General features: G+C 46.2%; 1 protein-coding gene across 1 annotated transcript in view; it reads right to left on the bottom strand.

The window, feature by feature from the left end:
• Positions 1–19,346, bottom strand: part of tmtc2b (transmembrane O-mannosyltransferase targeting cadherins 2b) — an 89,307-nt gene that overhangs the window by 42,422 nt on the left and 27,539 nt on the right. Inside the window, exon 2 of the mRNA XM_030096114.1 lies at positions 5,475–6,051. Coding sequence (XP_029951974.1) covers positions 5,475–6,051 — 577 coding nt within the window. The remainder of the gene's footprint in view (positions 1–5,474; positions 6,052–19,346) is intronic.

The following is a 19,346-nucleotide window of genomic DNA, read 5'->3' as shown; positions in this document are numbered from 1 at the left end:
AGGAGCATCTGTGGAGCCCCAGGTAAGAATGTATGGAGCGGTTCGCGTTTCCCTTTACCTCATCTAATACACAGCGAGGGGATGTATGGATCTCCTACTCTGTATGCAGGCCCCACGGCTCCAACACACACACACACACACACACATGCATCATGGCGTGTAAACATGTTGTGAACACAGGCTTGAGGCTTGGAGCGACGCCCCTCCTCCTCTTCACATGTGCCCTTCAACATCCCTCCATCTCCGACACCTCGCATCACCATGCCTGAGCGCTGTGGCCAGGTAAACCATGCCAGCTCCGTCACCACACACACACACACATACACACACACACGCCTTCAGCAGCGACCTTGCACTAATAGCCGAGGTGTGAACAGAACAGGGGAGGTGTGAAAAGATGAAGTGTGTGACTCTGACATTCCTCCTGGATTTGTAAATCATTCTCCGGAGTGTGCGTCATCGGGAGAACGCACGTCTCCGGTTCTGAGCCCCGGCGGCTCTGGACGCAGCGACCGACGGTTTCCCCTCATCCAGCTCACGCTTCCAGAGCGTCACGTTTCGAAGGGCCGCCGTGGTTCACGGTCGTGTCGGGAGTGTCATCCCTGCGGGACTTGAGGTCGGATCGCGCCTCCACATCAACAGTCGCTGCTTTTCTTGCTCTGCAGTGTGAGAAAACACCAGCTTCCTCCTCTCGGTTTTGTGGGGCTGCAGTGTAGAATTATGTGGACATGATAATTCAGACAAGAACAATGGGCCCTCTGAAATAAGAATAAATACCCAGCGACGCATAAAGGGAACAGTAGCATTGATGTTTACAGATGATTATAAGGCCGAGAGAGTCTGGTTTCCTCCATTGTTGCCGTTTGTCTTCGGGCCAGTTTCACTGATCTCAACTGTCATTTGTTTCATTGATCAACGAGCAAACAAAGATCCCCGTAACAAAATAAATGATTGCATTGCACTAAGCAGTAAACACTCCCACTTCGCATGGAAATGTATTCTTTCCTCCAGTGAATAGGAGGTCCAATTAAGGCTCAGTGTCTGTTTTTAAAAATAAGCCTCTTAGCTATCACTGAGCAGGAAATAGTCTCATAAAAAGCACAATTTTTCCACATAAATTGTGGTTACAGCATTTATGCACATTCGCCAACTGTGTTACATTGGAGTGCTGTAAAGCCATTGCCAGAAACACACTGTGAAGACTTTAATCAGGCACGAAGCAACTCCAGAATAACAGCGCCGCAAAGGTCAGCTGGAGTAAACACTTTAATGGCAGACATCAGATTTTTACTCTAAACGACGGCGCACATCTTGGAGAGAAGCGATTGGATCCCACTGGAAGCTGGAGGCGAGCACGAGCAAAAGTTATCGACACCCAGAGTGACGGCGGCTTCAACACTTCAGCACTAACGGCTCGGGAAGGAAAGCAGGTGGCGGTGACGGCCGCTGAATGAAAAGAGGGCCGAAAACCTTAAACTGCAACCAAAGACTAGTGCAAGAGATGAAGAGCACACAGCGGGCATGCAGGGTCATCTAAAATGTTCACATAAATTAAGTCAAATACTTAAAATACCACATAACTTGGATTTAAAATGGAAACATTATCCTTATAGATCCTGAAAATCTAAACCAGATATTGAATGCATATTTTTTCCCCAAATTTTATCTTAAAAATACTTGAAAAGTTATTTATATGGTCACAAATAACTGACAATTTACCTTCTGAATTCCATATACCTTCTGAGAGCTCCACTGACACACATTCATTTATTAGAGTTGAGAGATTTTTTTGAGAACCAAACGACAAAATATGTACTTTTTTTTCTCCTCTCGTTTCAATACCTTAAGGGAAAAAAGCAAGATATCAAATTAAATTAGCTACACCTCTCAATAAATCATAATTAATTGATGAAAATGTGCAAATTTGATGAGATAAGTAATTCATGTGACATTTTTATGCAAAACCAAAGCTGAATTCAACAATTAAGTTTTTTTCAAACATTACAATCTTGCACAAAGATTGAAATAAAGAAACTACACCTGTGATGTCAACAAGTCAAATCAACATATTAGTTAATTTTGCAGCAAATAGAGAAGTCAAAGTACATTAATGCATCACTGCTAATTTGTAGCACTTGATATTCTGTTTCCAAGACCCGTTATGCAAATTCCCACAGATTAATCACTTGTCAGGATAATGCCCTTGCATTACCTTTCCACTCTGATTTGTATTCAGAGAGTCTGCAGTTAAAGTCTTGCTGAAATGAGCGATGAAGCTACGTGGGATCGCGGTGACGCTCTCGGTCTGGGCGGCCCACGCCCTTCCCGCAGCACAGCAGCCGTAACGACACAACGGGAGATTTGCAGCAGATATAAAACTCTAATGTAATTGAGTGCGTGCCACAATCTGATAAGCGGGCCCACTTCGCAATTTCCAACATTAAATGTCAAATGAGTTCAGCTGAGTGGGAAGCTGGGCGATAAAAAGTGGTGCCGGCCCATTACGGCCCGTCAGTCGGGCAACAAGCCCGCCGCGCACGCTGAAGAATGACTTTTATGTACTCAAACAAGGAGAAAGCAGGAACACGGTGACAGTTCCTTCTTCCATATCCGCCCCGTTATCGCAGAACGTCAGCGTCACGAAGCCGCTGTGGGAAGTTGGCGTTTTCACCACCTGACAGATCTCCAGCGTGTATTCAGGAGGAGGGGAAGAAATATTTATTTTTCCTGTGGTCATTTCGAACATTTTATGTAATTTAATGTCCTTATGAGCGACTGGAGTCCCAGCTTGAGCCCCAGGAATAACTCCCGCTTCCCCACCATCACTCAAAGTGACTGCCTCGCTCCAGAGACCAATGGAGACGAATGGATAAGCTGCAGCGGTGGACTGTTCGCCATGTGGGGAACAGATCGGGTCGCAGCACTCAAACGCACGTACCCAAGACCGTCTCAGAGCTCTGTTACGATAAATCTCACGAGAAAAAGAACAAAATGTAAGAATCCAGCCGAGCTAACGTGAGTGAAGTGATGAAGACAGGCCTCCGTCTGCCCACTTTCATGTTGTCTGTGGCGTGACTAAATGACATGTTCCCATAATGACAGTTGTCAAAGTTGCACGGTAGGAAAATCAAGTCATGCATTGCAGACTCACTTCCAGAAAAATACTCTGTTTTATAGTCCTCTCCCTAAACTGAGGCCCGGCTGCCCACAAAGCGCCTTATTCTGTCTCCGCCAGCCAAAATAACTCGCTGTGAGTGTGCTGCAGCTTTATGCATCCAACAAAGTCGAGGAATTTAATTTCTACCATTTTTTTGACTCCATTTCTTTTGCATGATACATTCTTTTTTAAATGTACAACAGGAGACGATGCACAACAATTTGTCATCCTTCAAATGAAGCAAAAAATCTTGACAGTTGCTGTGTGTAAAGCTGTAGCTTGTTCCCTGTTGTGGAATGAGTCGAGGTCCCTGGTTGCTCTTGAACACACAAAGAGGCGTGGGAATTTCAAACACACAGGATTTATGGATAGGGAAATGGCAAAACTGTTGATTTTGGACTTTATGAACTTCGAATTAAAGCGATTTTCTGAACAGAGAACAGCGTAAAGCATTCAAGACACGAGGTCCTTGAAACTCAGAGACAGATAATCACATTTACAGGCAATTGAAAGTCAACATTAACCTCAAATGCATGTCTTGAGACTAGAAGGAAACCGACGAACCCAGAAAAGACCCATGCACAGTGAGAAGATGCAAACTCCGCACAAAAACACTGGAAACCAACACACCGCCGAGCCGCCCGCCCCTTCGACAGTTAGTATAAAATCAAAAGTAATAAAAAGCTTCAATCTCTGCACTGTTTACCCAAGTTCCTGGTTCCTTCTCTGCTCCCTGAACATAATTACACAGAGCGGACTTGTAAAAAGAGAGACCAAGTGCTCACCACACCCGTTTTAGCAGCCATGCGCTGACTCCATCTCTTTTGCAGAATAGATATGAATTTTTTATCAGCACATTACATGATTTAGCACTTCAGCCGGAGCTGGATACCTTCTCTTCTCCAGTCGTGTCTGAAACCTCAAGCCAACCCGCATTACGCCATTATTTGTGAATGCAGCAAGAGCTACATTTCCCATTACGCTTCCTAAAGTGCCTTTTTGATCTTTTTCTCATTGCTTTGATATAATTCGTCTGTTCATCTCATTGTTGCATTTCAAAAGTTGATGAGCTTTTGACAATTTAAATAAGTTGTCAGGGAAATTAAGTTTATTTATCCTTTATTCAACACTTTGAGCAAGGAAAGTTTTACCCAAAAGTTACAAACTGAAAACTATTGGCAACATCTGAAAGTGGGAATTGTACAGTATAATTCACAGGCCACGCTGTATGTGGTGTGCAGTAGCAGAACACTTCTGGCCCTGGAGACATTTGCCAATTTACTCAACCACGATGGCAAACCATGAAAGAAATCCATAGGACCCGCTCTGTGCCAGAACGCTAACTACCCCGCAGTCCCCCTTTTCTCTCCCAAAGACAATTGGATCAGCAGGGTTTGTGGACTCTCCATCAAAACGCTGAAAAACTGTCAGCTTTGAGGCATCATGCTCTCCCTCGGCCCTCTTGGCCCTGTTTCCTCTCCCGTCTAGCCATGCCTGACAAGCCATTAGAAGACTTGTCTGCCTGCAGCAACGGATGGGCCATACTCCAGAGGACACGAGGAGTCAGATAAGGCTTAAATCATGAGACGAGGGCATCGAGAAAGGAGCCAGCAGAGGCCCTCATTCTTTACTTCTCAGCACTAAAAGTGAGACGATAAATTTAATCTTCAATTAAAAGATTTTTTTCTCCTTTTCGGTTCTAATCTGCCTCCATCGCCACATAGGTTTTTGTCTGTATTCCCGCTGACCAAAACCTCTCCTTGACACATGCTATTTCTTAAATAGTTGTTTTTTTTCTCAGGGACGAAGCTCTCATTGGCCGCTCCCGAGCCCTGGTGTCACGTCGGTGCACACGTCTTGTTGAATTTGTTATGATGGGCAGAGAGTCATCGATGTCACATTGACTCGGCGGCAAACTGTAAATTCTTGTGACAGGAGCTGTTGGGGAAAAGAGCTTCTTAAAGGATGGATGCATCTCAGGCAAAAAACAAAACACACAAATGGCAATCTTCTTCTTTTTTGTTGTTGTTGTTGTTGTCGCAGCTGTTACAGTTGCACATATTAATTATGCAAATGTGCCTTAGACCCACGCATGGGACAAAAACCAGAATGACACAGCTAAGAATACATTGGGAAACGTTTTTCACATCATATTAAGATGAAAACCAAACAAAGAACACACTAGAGTAACACACACTATGTGTACGTTTCCAATCCTCTTTGCCAGACATGTAAGTTGTGGAGCAGATGCAAGAAACAAGATACATGCAAAAAAAAAAAAAGAAGCGTCTCCACAGGACGTGACGAGACCGTTTACCTTGTGGAGCAGCGTGATGATCTGCCGCAGCTTGAGTTTGTGGAAAATGCAGACGTCGTACAGCGCCGACACGGCCAGCACGGTCACTCCCAGCTCCTTCCACAGCATGCTGCAGGCGGCGCAGCCGAGGCTCCCCAGGAGCCAGGCCAGGGGCCGCCAGGGGCCGGCGTGGCCCCTCAGCCCGCAGTGGCGGACGTAGCAGAGCAGGGACAGCAAAAAGAACAGGGCGGCGCCCTCGTCGGCCCGGCCGACGACGCCCGCCACCGCCTCGGTGTGGATGGGGTGAGAGGCGAAGAGCAGGCCGGCCAGCAGGCTCCAGAGCCCCCCTCCCAGCAGGAGGCGGGCCAGGCAGGTGAAGAGGCCCGTCACGGCCCCGTGGAGGGCCACGTTCACCAGGTGGTAGCCCCAGGGCTCCAGCCCGCCCACGGCGTGGTTCAGACGGAAGGAGAGGGTGCAGAGGGGCCGGTAGGACTTATGGCTGCCGCTGTGCGTGAGGAGGGTGCCCCAGAAGTCGTCGTAGAAGATGTTGGTCCACGGCGTCTCTGGAAGCAGGTCCTGATTGGTCTTGATCGCCCGGCTGCAAAGAGAGCGAGACAGCCCGGTTAGAAGAGTTTCTACTATTCAGTGCATCGCTACGAAGCAAAGCATTATATCTGATGCATTTCTAAATGCCGTCTCAGTTCAGTTGGAGTTCCCGTGTTTCACTGCCCGGCCACGTCACCGCCACGCCACATTCAATAAAAACGCCGCATCTGGAAATGGTGTTTATGGTACACAATATTTTCTCTGGCAGGCCGCAGGAGATCCTGTGACGAGGATGCACAGCTATTCTTTACCGCTGCGGACTAAGCAGAAAATATAGGTTGCGATGAAATGGAACTTTTGCATTTGCGTACAGCTTTACCTCGAGTGTGTGGTCAAGTGGCGTTCACAAACAGAGAATGGGAAGCAGGAGAGGGCGAGCTGCGAGCGCCGGGCAGCACTGCCACCGCAGCCACAGCTTAAAGTGTTGCGGACACAGGGATTAGGCAAGAGCACCACACCCAAAGCAACAAACACAGGCACGCAGCGAGGGAGGCGCTGGCAGAGAGGCGCCGGGACAGGAGGTGACCCGGGGTGACGATCGGCATGCCAGCTCCGAGTCGCTCCGCCGCAGAGTGCAGAGCGGCGGCGGTGCCAGGCTGAAAGACGCCCGTTAACAATCCCAAACATGAGCTTCTGTGGGAGGATGCAGCAGCTGATTAACAGGAATGAACCTGCGTGACCTCTAACCCCTCGACGCCGGGGCTGCAGACGTCCAGCAGGGGTCAAGGCAGGGAGGAAAGGAAGGCACGTTCCTCTCGGCAGGCGTCCTTACAGAAACCCGGACTGCTTCCTCATCCTTTCTGTGATTCAGACGAGGTGTGAAACAGAGTGACAAGCCGCCGCCGCCGCTGCTTCTGTCTGGGACGCCGGAGCTTCATGATTTGCTTAACGAGCCTCCCCGGAGCGAGGGCGGTCGGAAACGCGGAGCAGAGGTGTTGTAATTGCGAGGGTGATAGATGATACACGATAACCAGCCACGTGCCGCCGCCTGTAATCCGTCCTCACCCCGTCACAATTAACACACATAATTAGTTTAAAAGACAGATCGGTGGAAAAGTGATAGCGGGAGCTCGAACAGCGCGACGGGAGCTAAAAAAACATAAACGTGCGTTAAGTGTATTAATCAAAAAGTTGGCTGAAGAGGAAGGAGCTGCTTCCTCGGCTGCTCCGAGGCTCAGAAGAATAACACTTTACCTTGGCAGGAGCCGGCTGAACCACTGCCACCACTCAATACCGGAGAGTTCGGTGTGCAGCAGAGGGAATTGACATATTCATCAAATCAAGACGTGGGCCTGTTCCCTCTGAAATCTGAGCAAAAAATAGCCCTTTGATGACGGGCCAGACGGTAATAAATAGCAGGTACGAGGATGTTGGCGAGGCCGTAGGAATGATCAGTGGGGATATGATGATAGAAATTCCTTGGACGTCGGCGCCCAGATGATTGGATTTCTCTCCCTTCTTCACTCACACCGACAGAGGCTGAAAACCTGGTGGCCCGGCTCTCCACTCCATGACTCAGACATGCCAGTTTATTTTCTCTGGCCCATTTGTCAAGTGAGATCTTCATTCCGCCGCAAGACGCTCACATAAGAGGCATTATGGTTCAATTACATCGCAAAGCCATTTTGGAGACAAGTGCCCTCTTTTTCCATTGCACAGTGCGGTGGAGCCGCTGAGGCCAGATACATTATATATTGCCTCAAAACCACACCAGATTTTTCTGGCAGTGAAACGCAGACGCAGGCCAGCGCGAGGCGCTCAGAAGGCCCACTGCAGCTTTTACAGCCTTGGCTTCCTGCGTCGCCGCGCACGATCGGTCCACCTCTCAGACCGTCTCCGTCCTCTACGACACTTCTCAACAAACTGAGCAGCGCGTAGGAAGAAAAGGGGGGGGTTGTAACTTCTTTATCCACGCTGCGACAACTACCCGGATTAGATGAATGAGATACGGCCACAGCTGAATAAACACATTTGCATTAAAGTCCAACTAGTCATGGTCAGTCTCCCCGATCTACAGCAAATCATTAATCCACTATTATCATTATCAAATCCTGCGGCTCTGCAGGCTCAGAGGCCAGCTGGAGAGCGGGATCCGGTTACCGCTGCTGGATGTGTCCATTTCTCAGTGGAGCCGGCGGCAGGAAGGACCTCTCGGTGCACCGTGAGCCTTTTCCAGCCGGGAGCACATTCCTCCACCAAACCGCCGGGCCGTGCACCGACTCCCAGAGGAACCGAAGGATCATGTGGCCACTAACAAGAGAAGCCTCCTAAAGCAAAAAAACACCTCCCTGCCTTCCATTACTCTCTCCATTATGTACTCCGACACGCCGTCCTGATATTTGTATTTCATTCGCGCTTCCCAACCTGTCACTGTTTGAGCTGTCAGAAAGTAGAAAGAGATTGTACAAATTTCGCCTCGGTGACTTCTTTTTCATATTTTGAAATCCTATGATTGCTTACGTGTGTTTGCTCGTGCAGGATGGAATATTCAAAGTTTATTATGTCAGGCTCTGGCAGCTACTGTGTACATTTTATACTCCGCATTACCACTAATTAGAATAACTGTGGCGAACCCAGACACTTCAAATATGTTAACAATCCGCCATTTGCTGCATATTTTTAGAAGTGTGTGACATGACCTCACCAAAACAAAGACATATGATTCCACTCAATACACAAAACAAATGCAGCTTGGTGTGTGTAACGCACGCTCGCCGCGACGAGCTGCAAAAAACCCCATCATCTTAATTGAGAAAGTACTCCAAGAAGCAGACTTGTGGCGTGGAAAGCAGCCTGTTTCTTCCACAATGCAAGGTTGCACAATAATGGACATTTAATGGGATCTGAAATACTTATATTTCCCAAATGGTTTTGGAGGATTGCCGAAGCGAAGTATCGATTATATTACGGAATTATCGTCATGCTGACAGTTAACATAATGACTTCCTGGCAGATGCAGATGAAATGTATTCGAAATGCACACCACAAAATGGCTGGGCAAAAAGTGAACCGACACTGAATATCAACAAATCTGGAGGATGCTCTGCAAAGAGCTTAAACATGAGGCTCAGTCTGGGTTGATGCTGATGTCTCATGACAGCAGGATCTTTATTAACCTCCACTGATGACAAGCTCACTTTTACTCTACAAAACGACGGCTGTTGTTTCTGCCAAAACGTGTGGCACCTTCTTTTCATTCATGCTTCACAACTGAAACACCCCCAAATTAAATCGGTTCAAAAGCACTTCTATAAAAACTGATCCTGCTGTCGTTGTATCTTCACGGATGAGACATAATCACGTGAGCGCGAACCTCTTCACCCCTGGAACCATTCCGCTATGAATGTGGAGGCAGCAGGAGGATGAAGAACGATGGCCGACGCCCACTGACCAGAGGATCTCCGGCAGAGCGCCTATCTAAAATTGAAGATTGATTGGCTTTTTGGGGGAGACACTAAGAAGCGGCAGCAAACAGGAGATGGGGTTTGATATGAGAGAGGAGATTGAAAACCAAGGACATGTCATCTGGATTTTCCCTTTACAACTTCTGAATGAATTTTAAATGAAGCTATAAGGCAAAAAGACCAGCGTGGCCAGAGTGAAGCCGCACCGCAGATATCTTCTAAAGCTTGAAATAAAATCGTAGGAAAACAGGCAGACCATCCCGACCCAATGAAATGCGTGTGGTGGAAATCAATCCAGAAATAAATCACACAAGAAAAGAAAGAAAAAATGTAAATGTAGGAGCAAACTGAAGGGCAGGAAGGAGCAAACTATAAGTATAATACACCCACAATGAAAATATCTTGAGCTTTCTGGGGAAAGTTTCATAAACATAGAAAAATAAATAGGAGGCTAAAAACGTCACATTAAATTGAATGGCTAGATTCTTGTATTCAAACTTATTTAAGTGTTTTAAAGCACAAAATTCATCATTTTTTTAATGCTCTAAATGTAAAAACACAAAGGCAAATTAACCAATTATTCAAAAAACAATTCTGTATTTTAATACGCCACATACAAATAGGATCACTTTTTCTTGTACGCTGGCATTTATCAGCGACGAAATATTGATGCATATTAACCTGAACATGCACCCCTACATATGAAGCTAATAAATATTACACAAAAGTGAAAAACTACAATATACATGAGGACGGGAAAGAAAGTAACCAGCTCACAGTTTGGATTCTGACACGTCAACAGGAGAGTATCGCAGGACTAATAAAGATTTCCATTTGTGGTTGCATATGAAAAGAAAGTCAGGTCTGGTGGGAGTTCGGGGAAAGTGATCGAAGGTCTGCCAACTACATGTCATCACCCAGATTCAATATCTGAAAGGAGCGCCGTTGTATTTTTGCCTGCCCACAGAGACGCAGGGGTAGCCCGCGCCGTGTTTCCGGAAGGCTCTTTGTCTAACGTTTCTTCCCATGGGCCGCCAGCAGGTCGGGATTTCTCTCACACGGCGAGCAATACGTTGCAATTTTCACTATAACGCAGCATTGCTAATGGATTTTATGCACTTTCAGCTTTCCCCCCTGAAATATTTAACATGATCTATGTGATAAAACATTAAATCTTCATATGTTCCTGTTAATGTAATAGCCTACATATTCAGTAACATCAGGAAAGCAAACTCTCAAATGCTAATGGAACACATTAATTATAAATGGTGCAGAGGAACTGTGTTAAAGTAAGGGAGAAAGACTAACATCATGGTAAACAGTGTTATCGTCAATATCGTCATCAATATCATCAGTGAGATGCAAAGGAAACTATTGAAATTCATGGATTTGTGTATTATTATTATTATCATTATTGTTATTAATATTATCGGTTTCTGGAAAGGAGATAAGGAAAATGAAACAATCTGTATTAAATGTTGTAGCTCGGCCATGAAGACATGGGATCATCAACATGGAGGAAATAGAGAAATCCAGATTTGAATTGACGTTGTCTTCATTTTATTTATTGATTTTTTTTATCTTCAAGCTCCAGGTTAATGAGTTAACTGTATCGCCGACATGTGACCGAGTGTCCTGGTGTATCTGGGATTAAAGCAGAGACCATCAGTGAGAGTCAGGGAATCTCTCCAGCAGCCACCATCACACTCAGGCCGCTGTAAAATCTCTATGTGATCAATGAAAGCCTTTTTTCTCTTCTTTGACAGATGCGCTTAGCAAGCAAATAATACAATTTACAAATAATTAGAAAACAGTCTCAATGGACGCATTAGTGCCATTTTTTTTATTTATCGTAAAGAAACATTTCTAAACCTATTTGTTTGTATTGATTGCCGTGCTCCATGCGAACCATGATACTGTACTGTTTTTCATGACAAATGAACCAATTACAACGTGTACAAAAGAATAAGTGCAAGTCTGCAGAACGAGCCCGTTTCTTATTCCCTTTATCAGGAAAACAACGTGAATTAAAGCACCATTATTTCTTATAATGTTACCTGCCACTGGTATAATTGATGAAAGAAGCACAGATGAGACTGAGTATAAAAGGTCAACAAAGAGGAAAAACCTGCAGTGCTGCATTTTTCTCTCCTTTTCTTGCATAAAACCAGACTAAACATTACTGCTTTAAATCCATCTGCTCTGCCACTCTGTCCAGCTGGATTTGATCCCAGCTGACTCTGGGTGGAGGGGGAGGGGGGGGGGGGGGGGGGGGGGGGGGGGCAGATGCCAGTGAGGCAGAGACTCACAGAACCACAATCACACCTATGATTGATTAAAACCCACATTTAGCTTCAAACGCATGTTTCTGGACTGGGGAGGGAAACCGGACGACCTGGGAGAACATGCAAACTCCACAAAGAAAGGCCCGTCCTAAACTTTAACTTGAGATGTTCTTCCTATATCTAAATTAAACTAATGCTACTTTATTGATCTTCTTGGGAAATTCCTTTTTCCACATTGGCCCATACCGTTTCTGGGATGCAGCGGGCCCCCAGGGAGCTGCTGGAGGTCAGGGACCCACCATACTGACCACTCTAGAAATCAAAGTTTCGATTCCATGTCCGCTATTGATGTTTTTAACTGGTTTTCGGAGTTTACTTCTTATCTTTGGAACTAAATCATCAGCAAAGCACTTTAACAGTTAACACCCAGTTTCCATGACGATTCAGGCGATGGTTCTTTAAATCACTGATTCAGGAACCTTTTGCGTTCACACAGCAACTTTTTGAAAATGATTTCCATTTACATGGGAAAGGCAGAAATGCTAAAAACGACATAGTTTTCACATACGGCCACTAGAGGGTGTTTTTTTTTTTTAAATGAAACCACACACATGCGCACAAACAACAATATGCAATAAATATCAACAATGACGAGAACACAGATGCTCGTATTTACAGACGACCACGTTGTTTTTCACGCCATTACGATAACTCTCAGCTTTAAAACTACCAAGTCAGCGGACAATTCGGACTGAAAGTCATGATACTCTTTGGGCTGCCATCGTTGTTTTTGTTTGCCTATTCGTGCATGTGCAGAAGAACCATTTATTCGCTGCAGTGTAGCAGCAGCTCCGTTTCCTCTGCTGTTTGTTTGTTTTTGGGTTTTCAGTGGCTCAGTGCATCAAACACCCAAAACGCAGCGTTTTCCGTTTTCACGTTGTCATATAAACAGGTCCTCAATGTGAAAAATCATCTCATTAAAGACATTTTCTTCATCACGTTGTCAAAAACATGGAAGAAAAAAACCCCATCCATTTTAAATTGGTAGCCAGAAGCACAAACAAACCAAAAAAAACAAAATCCATAGTGAGCAACGCGCACAGCGTCCCGAGATCAAGTGAAGGGAGTCTACTTTTGGGAAAGGATTCAATTTTTTCCCACAAGCAACAGAGCAGAAACTCGAAGAGTTGAACACACACGCATGAATGCACGCACGCACAAAACAAATAAAACATGAGCTCTTTTGAGTGACCTCCAGAGTGCAACATCCAGCACTGTGCCTAATTCACCCAGCAGCACTCCCCGACCCCCCACCCCCCGTCGGTCTTCTCCCCCTCAGAGGAGTGTATTTGCTCCGCTGGCACCGTCATGCACCCTCGCTCCATTTCATGGCACAGTAGACAAGCAAACACCGAGACACTGAGACACCCAGTGTGGAGCGGGGCGGGCCGGTCCGGTCCGGTGCTGCAGGGAGCGGTGAAAACCCGCGCCGGGCACGGCGGGGCGTGACCTGAATGCCGATCGCCCGATCCAGCCGGGCGGGCAGCGACCAAACCCGGCGGCGGGCCACGCTTCTGTTCCGGCCAACCGCGCCGGCAGAGCAGGAATCTTGGCAGGCCGGCGCCGAGTCTCATGGTGTGAAGCTGCCAGGGGTGTGTGCGACTCTTCCTCAATCCTACGATCGCTTAGAAAAAAAAAAAAAAAAAAGCCTATTGGTCACTGCCTTGTTTGACGAGAACACGGCAGCCTCTCTTCAAAACACGAGAGATTCCTCCATAACCGTTTCAAACAAATCCTTTAAACGCCGAGCTTTCAAGTGAAGTGTGAGGCCGTGCGATGTTTAAAGTTGGTTCCAGGTGTGGAAGCCAATTACAGGAGCTGCTCGTGCAGAGCCGAGCCGGGTGATATACACTCCGATTATTGTGTAATAAATCTGTCATCGCGAGCCGGGGCTGTGGCAAGACAGCCGAGAGCCGCTGGGTCACCCCTGCAGGCCTCTCCCTCCCTCGCACACATCCCTCTTTTTCTCAGACTCTAACTCTTTCCTCTTTTGTGTCTGGTGTCTAAAAAGAAACTGCTTCTTTGTATCTGTCACTAGCCCTCTCCGGCTCCAGCTGACAGCCTTATTGAGACAGTGATACGAGCAGCAAGGCCAAAGAACTTTACATAACTGGGGCTCAGAGGGGCTTTAAAGGGTTTTTATAGCTCAATTCCTGAAGGTGAAATTAATGCCGAACCACTTCATTTCCACCTAATGATGCAGAACCACCTGTTTGTTCACAAGCAAAAAAATAATCTGAGGAAGAACAGGGAAAATGAAAGGATGTACGGCAGGAGAGTCAAAAGGGGGCAGTGGGCCGGACATGTAAAATAGTGCCATAATATCCTCTGAATTTAAACTTTGAACCTTTTCACCAAGATTTTCATTAAAAAAAAATACTATTGCAACAGAATATCTGAACATAAAACCAATTTTGATTTAACCTTGGAGTGTGAAATACATTATTCAACAAAAAATGGAAGGAATGGAACATATGAAAGTGGATTTTACTTGTGTGGCTCATCTGCACTGTTTCAGCTGTCATGTTCAGCCATTCACACAAAAACTCACACATCAACGGTGCCACTGCGAAGCACCGCCTGCTCAACCGCAATTTAGGGTCTAAGGTCTTCCTCAAGTTCTCTTTGTCAAATGGACAAAATGAAAAGGGGAATCAAACCCACAACAACCTGCTCAACCAACTTAAAGAAGTATTAACTGAGTGATCCAGTTACTTCAATTCTGTGAGTGAAATCACATTATGGAGGCACCGAGCGGCACAAAAACAGGGAAAATCCTCAAATGAGCAAATGTTTGACTTAATTTTGTTACAAGTTGCATCATGACCGCCAAATTGAATTTTTCTAAGTCTTTTTAAGCTCCTTAACTAATTTAACACAAAGTGGAAAAATTAACCAAACAGGTTTTTTTATTAAATGAACGTCACCGCCCAAAAGGCTGAGGAGGGTTTTTGTTCTTGGAGCAGCTCTGCCTCTGGGTTTCCCCCGAGCCTGACCCATGTCTAATGCTGCGCTCGTCACCGGGGCTCGGCGTGGGGGTGGGGGGTGGGGGGCATTCCGCGGCACTCCTCCTCACAACAGGAGGCTTTTGTCAGGCTCTGACCCTTTCAGCCACTCGGTGATAAATTTGTGTGATTTGTTCCTCCTCTTCTGCTCGGAGTGCTTTTCTTTCACATGCGGAGGGATCAATGGCGGCGGACGGCCCTTTCCGCAGCCTTGTGGTCACGTTGCATGCGAGACTCCTCCGGGGCCAGGCCCGGGGCCAGGCCCACCGCCGGGTCGCTCCGGCGCTCCGGTTTGGGTTCGGAGGATGTTGACCCACGGAGCGGTTCAGGGAGACCCGCACCAGATGGGTGAAACCGGCGGCGTGGGATGGAAACATTCGGCGGGAGCCAGACGTCAGCCGTCTGTGGCGAAGCAACACATGAGTGAATGGCTAATCTATCCAGTGCTTCACCGTCGTTCTTTCCAAACCTTTTTTGCATGGCGGCGCTTCACGGGGCCCAGCAGCCCTGAAGGATGAGCCTGAACGGTGGGACTCCGCCGCAGAGGCCTCTGCCCGCTGATGTTTACTGCAAAGCGGCTTAAGTGCAGGAAGGGCCTTTGAGAATGCCAGCGGAGCAGAAAGGAGAAGACATCTTTAGTGCCCCGAACATCTCGCAGCTCCAGCATTCGAAACAGCTGTGCCTCGTCTCAGCGCCGCGCGCAGCGGCCATGTCTGCTTAAATGCGAAGTAGCAGGCAGACTCGAGGAGCTCATCCTCTCGCGGGCGCCGTGATTAGTGGTTACGTTCTGGAAGCCTTGTGCAATCAATCAAACACAAACAAATATGAAAGAACTAAAGAGCTTCCAGGAGAAGTATAAAAAGACCACGAGAAAGACGGCAATTGATCATTTTGCTCTCGAATCTCCATAAGCTGCAGATTTGCAGCGTCTCTCAGTTAGCTGCAAGGCGTTGACCTGAACGCAGCATGAAAGCCGATTCGGTGAATTAGGGCATCCTTACACACACAAAGAATCATCCCATTAATGAATGGCAGCGTTCAAGGATGCAGCTCTGAGTGATCTCATTAGACGCCACCACAGCAGGCCAGTCTTCTCACAATGCTGCCGAACCCGGACGGCCGCTTTGACTCGCCCATGTGGGCCCCACTTCCAGGCCCTAATTGAAGGCACATGTAGCCCTGCTGCATCAACAGCCTGAGTCTAAAGCCACGTGTGTGTGTGTGTGTGTGTGTGTGTGTGTGTGGGGAAGCTGTCAGCGGTAACGTGGAAGGACGGGAGTCATGTGCTCCTTCAGGCCTCAGCGCAGATCTTTCCATGATAGATTACACTTGGATAGCAGAGATCTCTGCCTCATTAACTTTGGCTTGCTCATAGATAATGACGGCCAGTTTGCACTTAGAGAAAAAAAGAAAAAAAAAAAATTGATTAGGTATGACAGTAATCCAATCTGATTGCAACTTCAATTTGACATGAAAACGTAAGCTGGTGGCACAATGTTGCCAAAGATACTCTACAGTATGATGAAGAAATGAAGCTCTGCATTTACACACGTCGTCGACTTTATGGTGCCTGCAGCACCTCTGCAGCACCGTCGTCCAAACTGAGCTCTTCTGTACTGCCACATCAATATTATATCACTGCCACACATTAAACAATGACAGTTGGTGAAACACTGTTGAAAAAGGAGCAGAACCCCTCCCTCATTGCACATTTCTTCACAATTCCACAGCCATAAAATCAAAAATTAATCCAGGCGTCTCAGTCAGGACAGGGTTAACGGCCTCTATTAAAACAGAAGGAGAGCAGCTCGTCCTGAAATAGCGTCGCCTGACATTGCGTGAGACTGCAACGCCTTGTAAACCTATAAACATGTCCACAAGGAACCCAAATAGCCGACGTAATTTTCGAATGCTTTGTCTTCCACATGGTCTCAATTTGCATTTTTGCAGAGGAGCTCATTTACGCACTTGAAACTTTACAGCCACCAAATCACACAAACCACAACACCCCCACCAGCGGGGGGTTGAGCCTCACACTGACTTCAGGTTTTTCTTCACTTGCTTTGCTCTTTAGAAAGCCGAGAATCTCTAAAACACTCGAATCAACACAAGTGCAAAACGCTTCACCAGAAATCTGGACCTGTTTACAAGATGTTTTCAAGTGAAAATCCCAAACTTTCAGACGTGAAACTTTTCTCATGTCACGTACAGTCGATCCACCTTGATTGCATTTAATTTTCAAATACTCAGAAATATGTCTAGATGTGCAAATTATATATTTTTGCTTTTACAAATTCAGTTTGCATCAATCTAACAGTGGATGCTGAAATTGAAAAAGCTCCTCCATTAGCCGTACTGTTTCCTCCTCCTGTCTCCTCTGTATTGTATTGTCACTCCTGTCGCCGCGCCACAAAACACTTTCTCCAGCTAATCTTTTTTCCCCGAGTCAATAACATTCGGAGGCAATTCCCTTCAGTTCCCATTGTCAGGATAAATTGAATTCCAAACTGAGATGCAGCTCTGCGCCGCAACAGTCAGCAAAATTGGATTTTCTAAAAAAGAAAGAAAAAAAAAAATCATTAAAGACAAACAATCTTGCACTTAGAAAACAATATTACTATAATACATCAAGAAATATATATTTTATATAAAATAATGGCATTATTAGCTCTAATTTACTGTGGAATGAAGTAGAGAGAATCAATTAGATAAAGTGAGGAGAAATCGATGTGTTTGGCGAGGATCCCTCTTCTGAGAGCAGGTATCACACAACAGAAATCTATAGCGTCTCCATCCTGAGGGCAGACCTGATTGTTAAACAGGCAGCCTTTTGTTTTCTCTCGTCTAACTGGCCGCCGTAAATGAGCGGAGTCACGTGACTCCGCAGGGAGAGTTACTCCATTTCAAGGTTTTCCTAAGAGGCGTGAGTTGAAATTGAAAAGCAAGGCCACGGGGCTTGAACCAGCACCTCCACGCACCCACTGAGAGGGCTCCCTCTTTTTGAAGCGTATGAAATCTTTATAGTAAGTAGCAAACCATATTTGAAAAAGAAAAAGATCAGGCAGGCACGTATAAGCCGCGGAGGTTTGGAAGCTCGTATTTTTTTGAATAGGAGTTATAAAATTTTGGCACGACTGAAATGTGATGTTCGAGAGGGTTAGCGGCGGTAAAATGTCCTGCAGTAAAATGGGCTGGAAACTTTACGTGGATCACAAAGATATAAGAATAATCTGAGTCGGTTGACAGTTTGAAGCAGACAGACACGTCAGGATCGCCTTGGAGTTGGTGAAGTTGTGCTGAATAGAGTATAGAACGGAAAAAAAAAAAAATCAAGGTCTTCACTGAGGTGGCTGGTTCTCTTTAATGCTCCTCCAAAATGTATTCCTGGTCAGCGGCAAAACAACAAAGGACCATGTGGCGCGGGGTTCTGCTGGACTTATTACTTGAGCAAACCAGCATGACCAACTGCATGTTATGCTTCCTTCAAGTTGGTCTGCACAGCTGGCCCGGGAGAACCGGCAAATCAGAACCACTCGCATGGTGAACCAGAGCAAACTGCTAAATTATCTCATGGGACGCATTAAACGCCGTCGCGCTTTGCAGTCTGAAGCGGGCACGGTGAGGTTCTGGTAAAGTAAGGATGGGAATTTCAATGAGTTGACCTCATTAGCATCCCGTATGGCTCATGTTAATAAAGTGTTGGGGTGGTACCATGACCACAGGCTTCGACAGAAGGTTTCCAAATTAGCAAGGCCTCCGAAATAATGAAAGAAAGAAGAAAGAAACCTCCTTGACATGTGTGTCAAACATCAAAAAGCCTCAGACTGTAGATTAAAAAAAAAAAGAGGGAAACTTAATAACCCTTAGACATAAAGATTTATGTTTGTTAAGTCAGACATGTTACTGGACGTGGAGAAATAAAAGACACAGTGAGTTTTGAGTTCCCAGACGCCCGTCTCTTCGGCTCTTTAATTCAGTAACGTATGATAAATATGTCAGCGGGTCGGATCAAAAAAGGCTTTTTTTGGGGGGGGATTGATGGGGTGTCTGATGAAGGTGAAACCACTAAAGAGAGACTGTTGAATTGTCTGGGGAAAAAAATAAAAACAGCATGCATGAGGTTTTATTCACTCATTCAGGAGCACATTTTACAAACTGCTTCACGTAAACAACTGAGGGAAAAACGTTAGATGAGAAATCTGCTTTCTCTCACCGACTGCATCCAGATTCATCCACATCGTCAGCTCGGCTCGCAGAATTACCCAAATCATCAGCGAAGCCTCCCGAGCAACACGGAGCCCAAAACCTCTTTTCTCCCTTCTTTACTTAGCCACATTCAGTCTGACAGAAAGACCTGCATTCATGGCATTTCTGGAATACTTGTTGGTGGCATATTGTAGGTGGAGCGAACAAAGCTGAGGGAGGGGACGCAGAGGCACCGGGCCCCCAGATAGCGGGACAAAGGGCCCGGCGGAGCTCGGGGCTCAGTGAAAGAGTCGCACAAAGGGCTGAGAAGAAGAGCGTTTTCTGTGA

The sequence above is a fragment of the Salarias fasciatus genome, chromosome 7, assembly GCF_902148845.1.
Source record: "Salarias fasciatus chromosome 7, fSalaFa1.1, whole genome shotgun sequence".
NCBI lineage: Eukaryota > Metazoa > Chordata > Actinopteri > Blenniiformes > Blenniidae > Salarias > Salarias fasciatus.
The sequence above is the reverse complement of the archived record's forward strand: the minus strand, read 5'-3'. Positions and strand labels throughout refer to the sequence as shown.